The sequence below is a fragment of the Gadus macrocephalus genome, chromosome 15, assembly GCF_031168955.1.
Source record: "Gadus macrocephalus chromosome 15, ASM3116895v1".
Taxonomy (NCBI): Eukaryota; Metazoa; Chordata; class Actinopteri; order Gadiformes; family Gadidae; genus Gadus; species Gadus macrocephalus.
This window is the reverse complement of record NC_082396.1, coordinates 22,018,423-22,033,467: the sequence shown is the minus strand read 5'-3', so window position 1 is coordinate 22,033,467 and position 15,045 is coordinate 22,018,423. Positions and strand designations below refer to the sequence as shown.

The window sequence follows — 15,045 nt, the reverse complement described above, 5'->3', positions numbered from 1 at the left end:
GCTTTCAAATAATATATAGTTTGTGCAGTTTCAATTTTGTGAAAAAGATCGCTATTGCTGTGCATGTGCACAGTTATGAAACCGTAAACTGTGTTCTTGCATTTGCATATGACTTGAAATGATTCTTTTGACTTTCCTTGGTCATTTGCTTTAATCTAAAGTACTTCCAAACCGCACTCCTCCATCACTACTCCGTCTACCTTCTCTACCTAAAACGGTCGCGGCGGCGCTGCACTTGAGATGCTAGATGTATTGGCTAACCTTTAAAGGTTGGGTATGGAATTCTCTTTTTTGGCCATTTTTGCAAAATTACTTGAAATGCTTTTCATAACCCACTTACAGCCACTGAGTTAGAAGTACTGACATGAAAATTAAACAAGGCAATCATCTTTGGAATGGGCAGGGCTTGAAAAACTCCAGCCAATGATTTCCAGACCCACCGAATGGCATTGGACAGTAAGTACGTCAATTAAACGGTCGTACTGCACTCCCCCTCGCGACCCCTTCGTGCACGTACTCAAAGCTCGTGACCCAGAGCAAGCTTCTGTTTGTTGTTATCCTGTGGTAGCTACTGGAGCTAGCTAACTAGCTAATGGCTCGCTCTCGCGCATCTGTGTTCGCTCGTGCATGATTGCGCGTCCATGTACTTGGAATGGGTGGAGTCAGAGTCAGCGTTGAAGGAGAGGGTAGGAACATTTGAGTTGTGTGTTTTCAAAATCTGCTGGCATTTCGCAAATCCCATACCCAACCTTTAACACCGTCACACAGAGCATTGAGACTATTGCCGAATCACTGCCAGAGACCGCACTGCGAGTGAGTGACAGGAGGCGGGGATATGTTCGCGCAGTAGCGCTGTGTGTCTGTTAACTGGCTGTCCGAAAGAAGAGAAGACGGCGAGCTGATCAATTGCAAATATATCTATTTTGTGTGATTTTACGGAAGAAAATGGTTGCTTGGCAGTTTTTAAAAACTCTTAAATATATATGATTATATATGAACAAACCCTAAAAAATGCACTTGCCCTTTCGGCAACCAGAAATAATCTCAACTTGCCCAAACATTATTTTTAGTTGCCCCGGGCAAGCGGGCAACCATTAGTGTCAACCCCTGATCTCCCTGTAATTCCTTACACAAGTGAAGTACTTGAGCAGATACCTAAATGTATGATTGCTGCGCAAATTGTTCATGCTGTCGTTATGTATTATGTTGGCCAACACTCTTACATTGATCTTTCTGTTCAACAACCAAAGATAATACAATTCTATTCTAGAATATAACATCTCCCCGTCAACTATAAAAAAGCATGGGGTTTATTTTAACACAAATACAGAGCTGTGTAGAGAAAAGTGTGAGCCCAAACCGAGAAAACTGTGAAGAAATGGCCGATCCTGCATTGTAGGCCTTTAACTAAGCGTGCATGTATACGGTCAATCGAATTTGATTTTGCATTCTGCGAGTGCATACGATTTTTTCCGTGGGCTGTGGGCCGTAAATATAAAGAGAGGTGGTCAGTGTTGGTCAAGTTACTTTTAAAAAGTAATTAGTTACAGTTACAAATTACTTCTCCCCAAAAGTAATTGAGTTAGTAACTCGGTTACCACATTGTAAAAATAATTAGTTACTCAGCAAAGTAACTGGCGTTATTTTTCATGTTCTATAACGCTGTTACGTTCTATAACATCTTTAACGTCAAAGTTGTTTCTATTAACTGATAATAAAAACACTATATACAGTATTTTAGAACATTTGGTATTCATTTGAACTCAATAGATTGCAGCCTGCCATATGATGCATAGAATTAAAACATATAAAAATAAATATTGAAAATAGAATTCAAGTGCAAATGTAAACTTGGGTAAAAAGAAACAAAAGAAAATCTGGCCATTAAGTAGTGCAATTCTCTGTACCTGTATACCATTGCACAATAAACAGAACACTATCCGACTCTTAAATATTCAGTAGAGTAACAAAATTTAATATTGAAAATTAAAATAATATTCACACACTTTGCATTCAAGTACAAAACCAAATACCCAAAAAAGTAAACTTGGGTAAAAAGATACAAAGGAAAATTGATCATTAGGTAGTGCAATTCTCTGTACCTGTATACCATTGCACAATAAACAGAACACTATCCAACTCTTAAATATTCAGAACAGTAACAAAATGAATTGTTAAAAATGAATAATATTCAGCTATTGACACTTTGCAATCAAGTGCAAAACACACGAATGTAAACTTGGGTAAAAAGAAACGAAGGATGATCTGGCCATTAAGTAGTGCAAATCTCTGTACCTGTGTATCATTGCACAATAAACAGAGCACTATCCATTGAACGTTGTTCATTCTCAGTGAAAATGATCAATGCATTAATCTATCTATACTGAAATGCTCCTCATCTAACGATTAAACCAGTGGTTGTAACTAGGGCCCGACCGATATTGATTTTTGAGTGCCGATGCCGATGCCGATTATTTTCAGAGAAAAATTACGATTACGATTTAATCGGCCGATTTAAAAAAAAAAAAAAAAAAAAAAAAAATATATATATATATATATAAAACGTAGTTTTTGATACCTTAAATATACTTTAAACACTTTTCACGAATATGTGAATTGAATGCAGAACCTTTGAGTGTTTTAGAATACATTTACAGTCAAAAATGAGTGTAATGTAAAATGTAAAATAAATAACTAACTCCCAATGTGCTGCGCTCGTGAGCAGTGACTAACACATGCGTGCTGAGCAGTATGGTCTCACCGTTAGTCTACAGTATAACAAATTAACATGGCTGGGACCTAAAGAAAAACAGGCACAACATGCTCAAACAACGCGTCTTGTGTACATTGGTGAGGTGAGCGCGCAGCTGCCTGAGCGAGCGTGCTTTCATGTTGTATGGTAAAATTCAATCTCCTCTTTTTTACTCCAGCTAAAGTTGTTAGTTAGCAAGGCGAGTAGGAGCGCAATCTGCAGGATACTAATCGCAATAACATTTAAAAAAAAAAAAATAATAATAATAATCGGTTGTAATCTGCGTCTTTTTGGCCGATGCCGATTATTTTCAAAAAGGCTATAATCGGCCGATTAAATCGGCAGGCCGATAAATCGGTCGGGCCCTAGTTGTAACGTAGGAGGAGAAGCTTTTCAAATCTTTTGTCTGACAGTCTGTTCCTCTTCGGAGAGAAAACAAGTTTGCCCAGGCTGAACAGTCTCTCAACAGGTGCACTAGATGGAGTAGCAGCATTGTAACGTAGTGACATTTTCTTGATGAGAGAAAATCCACAGAGTTTTTTGCTGAAGATCTAATATAGTCTGCCACCTGGTTTTCTGCTGAAGAGGAGGTCTCCTCCTCATCCTCCTCAAAAGCAAAGAAATAGCTCTTTGGCTGAATCTGTGTGATGTGAAGATGTGCTGCTGGTACCTGGCTGTGGTTCTTCGTGGACAATTTTACGGCACTCTGCCAGCAAACTTGCCTTAGCCTTATCCTTTAACTCCTGTGACCGCAGCCAGCGAAGTTGAATTTTGAAAGAGTTACGGCAGCAAGCATCGCCTCTTCATTTCCCAGGACATCAGCAAATCTGGTTTTGATAGCCTGAAATTATAAAAATAATCACATTAAATGTATGTATCCACACCCACAGTGTTATTATCATCATTATAATTAGTAGTATTTATTATTATGAGTAGTACAGCAATGTTCACTTAATAAATAATAAAGTTTTCAATTCATGGGTTCTTACTTTGACTATGGCGTCAGGAAGGTCCCTCAGTATTTGCCAACACATTCTCACTCCGAGCGAGTCGATTTCTGACGAACGGTCAGTGACTTTGGCTTCAGTTTCTGACGCAAAAGGGTACCCTTGCGCTTCTTTTTTCGACGCATGGGGTTTTCAACTCCTTACAATGTAACAACTTCACGGGGGAGCCGATGGCTGCACATAGAGACGCTATGAGCATTCATCCCATTGGCTAACGCAGGACCATGTGCTTCTTTTTTCGACGCAGGGGGTTTTCCACTCATTGCAATGTAATCACTCCACGGCAATGTATCAAGCTATGAGCATTCATTCATCCCATTGGCTAACGGAAGACCCGATGTCTGCACATTAACGGCGATTTTACAGTGAAATCTGTGACATTCCTCGACACAAATACACCAACGTGTCCTTGTTAATTACAAAACATGTATGGGTTAAGTTTATGGGCATCAGTTGTCCTGTTTTGTGTTTTGATTGAGAGAAACAATCGTTTTTTTGTTCAGTGTTGGGTAGCTGAGGTCGTTGCTATAGAGGCCACGTCCGTGCGCTTTTTTTGACAACTGACAGAGCAACCCTTTCTCATCAAAATTACATTCCCAGAGAACTATTCGGCATTTTCAATTACGTTTGTCTAAAAAACGTATTTTGTCCGTGATTAAGTTTTATTGAACATATTGTAATGACCTCGCCGGTGACATAACGATGTCGAGTCATTAGTAATTGAAGGAACTTTTAATGAACCAAAACCAGGTCACTGAAACCCGTAACCAACGGCAGAAATCCCACCCAAAACAAACCCCGGTTACCCCGGCAACCCCCAACACGGTCTCATTCACGTGCAGGCCCCCACCCTCGTGTTCTTCCAAGGCCCTCCCCCAGCTGACCTAATGATTCGCCCCCACACTGATTGACAAGAAGAACATTACAATACATGCACACAGAACAACTGGCATAACGGACAACGAAATACAATGCAACACATAACACACAAACTATTTAACTGTCCCAGGGTCGCTACAATATCGTAAATACGAATTCGTTCTCAGCCTATTTTTGCCATTTATTTACCGTGTTACTATGGCAGAATAAAGAATAAATTCATGCATTATCATTCAACTTGAACATGTGTTTTTACAGTATAGTGGTGGAGAGGGATGACGTATGTTGGCAAACCCGGAAGTGAGCGTCGCCCTCGGTTCCCTTGACAAAAAGCCAACGGGTTTTCCATTGGATTTTTCCATTGGAACTCCTCAAAAACGGAAAATAAATAAATAAATAAAAATAACCGTGCTCCAAAGAACGAAGTGTAAACCAATGCATTCTGAATGGGAGTGTTCCTCCGATTTTTCCATGCTACACAACGAAATGTAAACCCATGCAAATAAAGACTTCATGGTCATAATAATTTAAATATCATTAAGCTACTACTGAGTGTGTAGGGAGGTATTCTATTTTTTTCAACGGGGCTGAATCCAGTCACTTGACCGTCATGGTTGCTATGGTGGTTGCTATCGACCGCCCCCTCTAATACTCGTGGCTCTAAAAAACCACGCGGCAAAGGAGCTGCCGTCAATTGGGTTGTTTTTGTCGTAAACTAGGGTCCGATGGTTGAAAAATAGACAGATATTCCAAGGTATCCTTAAAAGGCAGCTTGGATGTGTTTATTTTCTGCAGTTTAGACTTCTTCTATAACTAACTTGCCCACAGCGAGCTGTGTGAGCGACCACAGCTTGTATTTTGGTCATATCTTAAAACTGCACTGTAGGCCTACATAAAAGTGTTGTACCTTCACTGTCTTTGGGTTAAAAAAAACTCCCTCAACTCAGTATCCGTCTAGTCCAAACGAAAACTCTGTCAGCTGCTGCTGCTGCAGACGTTGTGCAGACGGGCTCGGAGTCGGCACCGCGTGCATTAACAGTCATTCAAAGCAGCGGTAGTAATCACACAACCGGACGGTGTAGAAAGTCCCGTCAGTTAAAAATAGTAATGCAGTTTTTAAATCCATGTTAAAATCGGCAGGATATAGAGCTAGTTAGCTTAAAAAAAACAACTAACCAATGGTCACAAACAGTGTCAAATGTGATGTGTTCAGATCGGCTCAGTAATATGATTGATGCGTTCAAATGCAGCAGTAAAAAAAAAAAAAAATAGAGATTTTGGTGAAAACTTGTTTTCCCAGTAATATAAAATAGATAGTAAAGATCGAATTATGACCTGTTTAATGTCCTATCTTGAACCATCGTCATCTTATCAGCAATTAAAGCAAGTCTCGAAAATGGTTTCAATAGGTTTGACCGGTTAACCATGGACATCCCTTATATACATATAAAAGTATATCATACATTGTATGTTTTGTTTTTTTGTGTTATCCCAGTTATGTTTTTTTAATCTTTTTATTATTTAATATTACTTTTAATAGTTCCGGGACGTTGGAGCAATAACCTGGTTTTTTTACACTTCAGTCTGCACTGTGAATTTGAAGTAATGTTCAGTTTTTGAATAAAGATGCGGCAATTACAATTTTTTTTATTTATTTTTTTATATCCGATTCATCGATTAATCGAAAAAATAATCGACAGATTAATCGATTATCAAAATAATCGTTAGTTGCAGCCCTAGTATATTTAAGGTATCAAAAACTACGTTTTATATGCTTTTTTTTGTTGTTTTTTATCGGCCAATTAAATCGTAATCGTAATTTTTCTCTGAAAATAATCGGCATCGGCACTCAAAAATCAATATCGGTCGGGCCCTACTGAATGCTGACTGAAAAGCACAAAGCATTGCTGAAATTGAAGAAATGTAAAATTAATTGAACTGAAGAATCTGAAAAGTAGTAGCTGAAGTAGTAGTAGTAGTAGTTGACGAAGTATAAGTAGTAGTAGCTGATGTATTGGTAGTTGCTGATGTATTGGTAGTTGCTGATGTATTAGTAGTTGCTGAAGTAGAAGTAGTAGCTGAAGTAGAAGTAGTAGCTGAAGTAGTGGCAGGAGCTGAAGTAGTGGCAGGAGCTGAAGTAGTGGCAGGAGCTGAAGTAGTGGCAGGAGCTGAAGTAGTGGCAGGAGCTGAGGTAGTGGCAGGAGCTGAGGTAGTGGCAGGAGCTGAGGTAGTGGCAGGAGCTGAAGTAGTAGTAGTAGCTGGAGTAGTAGTAGCTGGAGTAGTAGTAGCTGGAGTATTAGTAGAAGCTGGAGTAGCTGAAGTAGTGGGTAGTAGCTGAAGTAGAAGTAGCAGTAGTAGTAGTAGCTGAAGTAGTAGGCAGTAGCTAAAGTAGTAGGCAGTTGCTGAAGTAGGTCTATTGCAGTGGTGGGCTGTCAGGGCCAGCAAGGCCTTCTCTGCTGTGCTAAACACTATCAGAATCACTGACTTATGTTTTAAAAGTGCCATGGCATGAAAATCTTACTTTATGAGGTTTTCTAACATAAATATGAGTTCCCCTAGCCTGCCTATGGTCTCCAAGTGGCTAAAACTTGCTTTTGGTGTAAAACGAGAACTAGGTGTTCTGCGCGCTGATTTGGAATGTGGTTTCCTATATCATCACACTGCAGTAAGCTCCTCCCTTACTCTGCCTGGCCCGCCCAGAGACTTGGCCCGCCAATGAGACGTGTGTGTGTGTGTGTGTGTGTGTGTGTGTGTGTGTGTGTGTGTGTGTGTGTGTGTGTGTGTGTGTGTGTGTGTGTGTGTGTGTGTGTGTGTGTGTGTGTGTGTGTGTGTGTGAATACACACTGTATCGCAAGTGTTTCTTGTCGGTTCTTTGACGTCTCTTGTATTTCCACAACGAGACTGTAGTGGGGGTTATCTCAGCCATGGTTGAGAAAAAATTGGGGGAAAGGAACTTTGGCTTTGACTCCCTGAAGTACATGAACTGCGTCATGTCGCCGGTTGCCGCGAGGCACCACCGGCAGTGGGCAGCCAGCAGCAGGCAGCGTGCGGTTCAGTCTACTTCAGATTGATGTGAAAGTGGAAGAACCAGAGATGTTGCAGAACCCGACGAAGTCGTTTGTGATTCATAATATCGTCAGGAGGCGCACACTGCTTTTGGCCGTGATAATATGTATTATATGATATAGATATCTATGTATTATATGATATTATTTAGATATAGAGTTTCCAGGACTGTAAAGCAAGTGTTGTACACTTCCTTGTTATTTGGATAACTGTTCTAATTTTGGTGTTATGGCGCACTTCTATGGAAAGCCAAGGAGGCCACTAACTGGCCCTAGAATGGCGCGGTAAAAGTGCAAAACCTCACGGAATCCATACGGATTACGTACGGTTTGCCAGGAATTCCGTACGGTTTTTGAATGACTAATAGCCGCGGCTATTAGTTATTCACTCCGGCTATTAGGTATGCAGAACGAGCCCCTCCCTCTTCTTTGCTGGACTACAAAGTTTGAAGGCTGTCTAACCAATCAGTGAAGAGAAATACCAGACTAAAGTAACGCATTGTCGAGAGCTGCAGTGCCTCCATGTTTCGCCGTAACATAAAGCTGTGTTGTCTTTACTAGTTTCACTACAATGTAATGACCACCACTAGCTAGTGGAAAATACATTTGTGTCTAGTACAGTGATATATTTGTATATGTTAGGCTATATATTGAGATGGCAGTGTGCGAAATACCAGTCAATATTCGGGGATGTCCTCATCCCCAGATTGTTCTCGATATGCAGTAGCCAGCTAGGCTATAACATTACAATATTTCATGGATGCAAGCAAGCCAAGACAATAAATCTATATCTATAGCCAACATGACAACACACACACACACACACACACACACACACACACACACACACACACACACACACACACACACACACACACACGCGCGCACACGCACACTTTAAACACACACACACACACTTTAAACACACACACACTTTAAACACACACACACTTTAAACACACTGATAAAGCAATAGGAGCCTGCATTGGCTAAAGTTGTTGGGATGCACGTTATTTTATAACGGGGAGAGGCAAAGTTGTGCATTACAATGCAAACACGACAATAATTGGCACCATTCTTGCGCACTCAGAAGAACATGAACTGAATAAATGCCAGGTATATAGCATATCGGAGACGGGCACACAATCAGTGCATTTGCAAATGAGAGCCTGCAGTATGACCGATCTTGTGACATTATTTAATAGGGATAGGCGTGAGGAATCGATTACTCGAGTACTCCTCGTTACAAATGAACTCGGTTGGTGGACAGGCGAACTCGAGTTTGCATATTATACACACACAAAGTTTTCTGAAGCAAATGTATCAATTTTCTGTGCGGGGCCACTAACGCATGCCGTGGGAACAAAGCAAATTAAATGTATCCATTTCTGTGTGGCGCGTGCCGTTCCGTGTGCAGACACGCCAGAATTCAAAAAGTTGAGATGGCGGTTAAAGCAAAGCGCAGCGAAGAATTTAAATACTTTAAAGAAATAGGAGATCATAAGGTGAAATGTAAAATATGCCAAGCGAAATCGAGCTACCAGAGTACTACAAGTACTATGTGGCAACATATGCTCCTGAAACACAACGGTGAGTTCGGGAAAGCAGACCAAGTGTGTCGGCTATTTTCACCGCCGCAAGACGCAGCTGTAATCACGGCCGTGTAGTGAAGATCACAACGCTGAGTATTTCCATAGTCCATTTGCTGCCGTTTTATTTGCAGCTTTAAATTATTTTCAATGGTTAGGCTACTTGTTTCGTTTTTTTATTTTTTTAAACTGTTAAAGGCCTTGGTTCAACGTGATTAAATCGTGAGACGCATATTTATTTCTGTAAGGAAAATGTGTTTTGAACATTTGCAAAAATAAATAATGAATACTCTCATAACTCTGTTTTGATGGAGAATAAGCATTACATGTTTGGTTGGTAATATTGCCGTTCGTCATCAGGCCTATTCCTGCTGCAGATGCGTTGCATTCTAAAAATAGATTTGATTAAACGAGTACTCGATTGATCCTCGAGGAATTCCTTCGATCACTCGAGTTTGGAATTTACTACTCGTGCCCATCCCTATTATTTAACCATCCATCTACAGCTAATACGATCAGACAGATACATCATTGATCACATATAAGCCCACAACAAGCCCAACATCACCACGGCAGGTGCGCTCTCTCTCGCACATTCACACAATCACTCCAACTTCTCCAACTCCAAGGCAAGGCTGTTTCACTAAGACCACAAACGACCACAACTAACCAGCCTACATATCCACAACAATGCACAACAATCAGTTCTATACAAATTTGCGTCTATCTTGGCGCACATGGCTAATTTGCATAGGCTACTTGCACAGGACTTTCGGCTCCGCTTGGCAAAAAAATAGAACGTATTTGTGAATATATGCTTTGAATTCTGAATACTGGACTTGGTGAGCTTAAATAGGCTACATTTAAGTGACCCTTAGTGAGATGGCCTAAAACGGAATACAAATGAATTATTCTAGGACATAGGCTTTCAGGATCAATTCAGAGGTTCAACTGTTCGGGATTCATTTAGCTTATTCAGTGAAAGTGATCAGCTGTAGATTCCACACACTGTTAAAAATACGGCACTACAAGTAGGCTATAAGTCCTCCAAATAATTCAGCAGAATTGCATTAGGCCTACTGCCATAAGCATAATAGGCAGCAGTCATTATGCGCTAAAATGGTCCCGGCCAGTGTTCTATAAATTATTGGTAGAGCCCACCTGGAACGGCTGGGAAAGTCATAGTCACGCTGATTACAGGTGTTTTTAAAATGCGTATACGGCTCTCACAAGACAGCCACGCAACGGACACATCATCTTACATAATTTGATGTATTGCTGTATAGTTAAACTAGCAAACCATCGCAAGGAAATGTAACAAAGCTGTAGCTGAAAGATTCATCCACAAACATCAGAATGGAAAAACACTGGCAGGGACCATTTTAGCGCATAATGACTACTGCTGCCAATGCTTGTGGCAGTAATGCAGAAGAAAAGGATTGTACTCCTGGAGCTGAGTTACCGGACTGCCTCGAGCTCCCCGCGCCAGAGCTGCCGGCCGCCGTCAAAGCCGTCCGGCCGCAGTCCGGCAGCTCCGGCGGTGTACTCCGGGAGCTGAACTGGCGCCGAAGCTAGGTGGCAGCTCCAGCGGACTAGCAGCTCCGGCGGATGAGCAGCTCCGGCTGGGGTTGCTCGGCGGCAGTCTGGCAGCTCAGCTCCGGGAGTACAATCCCTTTCTATTCCATGTCTCCTCCCCCCGACTTCCCTTCGGTAGCAGCTCCGGCCGGGTGAGCTTGGCGCCAGTAAAAGGGTTTGCACTCCCGGAGCCTAGCTGCAGGGCTAGGGCCGAGTTCCCCCCGCCGGAGCTGCTCGTCCGCTGGTCCACAAAATCGTAGCGATGCTCTGATTGGAGGGGAGTGGGGAAGTGGCAGTGGCGCAAAAAGTGGGTATGCACTATATGCGGCGCATAGGGGCGCCGCACCAGAGGGGGGGCCAAAGCGATGGAATATCGCGATGATCAATAACGGAGGAACGTCACTGATAAGGCGCCCCCCCTGATCCTTCGCCGCCCTCCCCCCCTCCTCCCCACACGGCGCTCCAGTGGGCACCTCCTCGACCACGCCCTGGAGGCGAGCGCCAGTGTCTTTATTTGAACCGTATTGTCATCTCCTGACACGTACCTCAATATGGAGAGGCAGAGAAGAAAGCCCTCGGGGTCACAACATAGAAAAAGAAAGATTGGGAAGGAGAAAGTGTGCGCAGGGATTAAAGAAAGGTTTTCAAAGTGGTTGAAAGACAGTCGTTTTTATGTCAGTGTATCAAGAGGAGGCTTGTAAATATTCAGGTTAGCTAAATCTACTACTAGTAAAACAACAGGTTACTGTTGTCTTGCAACTGTGTACTGATCAGAATTGAGCCTACAATATAACGGATCATAACAAGAAAAATAAAGGAACTCGTTTGTGGTTATTTTGTTTTACTTCAATCTCTATGCAAGTCTTTGTTTTATGTCAATAGAACCAGTAAAAACTGAGTTTTAAAGTTGATGCTTTATAACTATAAGATTATTATCGTATCTGAATCGAGACTGAATCGTTCTACACAGTATTGCGAAATTTGCGATGCATCAAAGAATCGATTATTTTTCCCACCCCTATTGGTTACTGTACTCCAACAGTTCTAACAGAGTATTGTTTTGCATGTAAGCTTTTTGGTGAAGCTAGAGTTGCTGACACGCGCCTTGTGGTGGGGTATAATAACTGGCAGTGTCTTTCAAAGATACTGAAGCACCATGAAACAAGTGGTTATCACATAAATGCTTATCTGATGTGGAAAGAATTGGCATCCCGTTTATGCCTAGGTAAAACTATTGATAGCGAATTGCAGAGAGCCTGTTGACTCGAGTGATCGACTGCATACTCTTCCTTGCAGAAAGAAACCTGCCACTGAGGGGGACAAAATGCACAGTTAGGAAATCTGGGTATCCTTGATCTCTTATAGCACGGTATGATGTTACACTGGCAGAGCATCTTAGAAAGGCTGCCTCTAAAAAAACACCGGATATCTGTCCTGGTGCACTCAAAATGAATTTTTTGATTCGATATCAGTGTGTTTTAGGTCAAATTTGTGCCCAGATCAAAGGGGGGGGGGGGTGCCTGCTATGTGTCTGCATACCCCCCAGAAAGTAGGCAGTTGCGCCCCTGGGAAGTGGGATGTCATTTTCAAATGTGCCCCCTTCCTTCGTAGGAGGGGGCGCCGAAACTGAATCGCTCGTTTGGTAGCTGGAGGCGGGCTGCTTCCAGAAATGCGTATCTCACTCAAAAAATCATGTACGGACTTATTTCAAAGTTTGTATGCGTGTGGGAGCACCATCTACCCACAGTAACACCCCAAATCCCAGGAAAAGTGCTGTTTTCATAAATGTCCCCTTTAACATACTAACTATGTTCCAAGGTCCATTTGCCATGGTCACAGCCAGATATAAATTATGGGTGTGTTCTGATTTTTGCCTAAATGCAGGGGGTTGCCTAAATACAGGGGGCAGGTCAATTTACCGACTGGCTCATCTTTCCCCACCCTCCCCTACATATCATCCTCATACTTTTAGGCCAGGTTATGTGAGGTGTCTCTGTCTCTGAGAGAACGATGAGTAGAGAGGGATCCCGGAGCGGCCCGTGGAGTGGTGAGGCCGGAGGAGGAGGGCGAGGAGGAGGAGGGCGAGGAGGAGGAGGATGGAGAGGTGGGACCGGAGGAGGGCGAGGAGGAGGATGGAGAGGTGGGGCCGGAGGAGGGCGAGGAGGAGGATGGGGAGGAAAGGGGGCCAGGAGAGGTGGAGAGGGAAGAGGACGAAGAGAGGTTGCTGGGTCTACCTTCAGCAGCCAGAGGAGTAGGTTCCTTTCTGAAATGTCGGACATTAAAGAAAACGTGATATGAGATTAGAGTTTTTGTATTATTCTGTTATTGTATGTGTATTTGTTTGTATTATTATCTATCATACAGATATAGATAGATTGATTGAAATCAAATTGCCTCTTTCTCTCTGCAGAGTTCTATCAAACCACGTTAGACAGTTTGTGTCCTTATAAGGGATGGCCCCTCTACTTTACTGAAGGTACGCTTTATCATTTTGATACATTTTCAATCCTTGCAAATATTAGAATGACTGACTGATTGATTTTAGAATTAGACCAGTTTTCAGTGTAATGAAACTCAAATTGTATGTTTCTGTTTAGGCATCTATTGTATCACTGTAAAATATTAGTTTTCTTAGAGATTGATTTGTTCAGTGTTTTGGTATTGGTTATTGCTTTCAGAATCTTCAAGTTCCTGAGATAATCAGTCTAAGGTGTGTGTGTGTGTGTGTGTGTGTGTGTGTGTGTGTAGGTTTCATTGAGAGTTCACCGTCTGTGGAGAAGATCAGAGTTTTTGAACAATACTTCACCTCCAAGATCGACCTTTACCACAAGGTCTGTTAGCCCCATCAATAATTTGGCAGCTATGGAATGGACTATGCAACAACCTATCAGCAATGTTCATTATGAATCTAAATTATCAAAGAATATACAGAAGTTAATCTCGAAAAAAAGTTATTCAGCCTTTAGTCAATGTAAATATTTGCTGTAACGGCGAACATATTTTAAATGGACTCTTGACACGTTGCTTTTTAGTGATAATGTTGTAACGTTGCGGTTATTGGACAGATATACAATGCTGTATCTGTACTTCCTTTTAAATCCAGTGTCGATAAGTGTGTGTTTTATGCGTACCCAGGATGACATTGAGCGGCAGGGCAGTGTTCTGGTGGACTATGCGGACCTCATGGAGAACGTTCTTGTGAATGACACGCTCCATGAACTGGCTACAGAGCTGAAGGAAAAGCCAGAGGCCGTCCTTAACTGTTTAGGACTGGCCATTCACCAGGTACACAGACAGACAGACAGACCGATACCCCTACAGCGCTATCATAGTATACTCCTCTGAACTGCCATCCTATTAAACACACATCAGATGCATTTGTGATTGGTTTGCTGGAGATCTAAAGGGTGTGGTCCAGAGGCTTATGCCAGATAAAACTGTGCTGCAGGTTGGTTTGGTCCCCAGGCGATGTTTTTTAGACTTTTGGAGGATATTTTTTCCATTGTAGAATATTATTTATTTTTCTTGACAAAGAGAGAGATTCTGGATCGTTTTCTTTTTGTTTAGGTGTTGACCACCGACCTGGAGAAACAGGCTGCAGAACTGCAAGGGGAAGCGCTTAATACGGCTGCATCTATTATTAGCATACCTCACATAAACGCCAGGTAAAATATCAAACATTTGATGACTTTACTCTAATCCAGACTTCATTCAGTATTTATATCCAGTCCTAGAACCAGACATAGCATCCAGACTCACAGTCCAGTGTTAGAGGGTCTTTAATGGTTCTATGCGCTCCAGGCTGTATAACTTTGAGCCACTGACCCCCCTGCGCACACTGCGGGCCAGTGTGTTCGGCCGCCTGGTGTGTGTGAGAGGCACGGTGGTCAGAGTGAGCAACATCAAGCCCATGTGCACCAGGATGGCCTTCCTGTGTCAGGGATGCTCGCACACCCACTCTGTCCCGCTGCCCCACGGAAGCTTCACCACACCGGTCAAGGTACATGTACGCACGCAAACATGCTGCCACCACAGAGGCAAATCAACCGCTTTGCTTCAGCCACTCATTGGTGTATCGCCCGGTGTAGCAAAACGAAAGAACCCATCCCAACTGAGCGATGGCGAGACAATGTTAATTAGAAGTGAACTCAGTCTACGCTTTAAGCACGTGCATGTTT

At 42.4% G+C, this 15,045-nt stretch overlaps 1 protein-coding gene across 2 annotated transcripts in view; it reads left to right on the top strand.

The window, feature by feature from the left end:
• Positions 1-15,045, top strand: part of mcm8 (minichromosome maintenance 8 homologous recombination repair factor) — a 43,706-nt gene that overhangs the window by 11,861 nt on the left and 16,800 nt on the right. For both annotated transcript variants that reach the window (XM_060073678.1, XM_060073677.1), the window contains exons 2-7: positions 12,840-13,118; positions 13,278-13,343; positions 13,616-13,698; positions 14,003-14,152; positions 14,435-14,532; positions 14,669-14,867. In XM_060073678.1, the coding sequence (XP_059929661.1) occupies positions 12,878-13,118; positions 13,278-13,343; positions 13,616-13,698; positions 14,003-14,152; positions 14,435-14,532; positions 14,669-14,867 (837 nt within the window). In that variant the 5' untranslated portion in view covers positions 12,840-12,877. The remainder of the gene's footprint in view (positions 1-12,839; positions 13,119-13,277; positions 13,344-13,615; positions 13,699-14,002; positions 14,153-14,434; positions 14,533-14,668; positions 14,868-15,045) is intronic.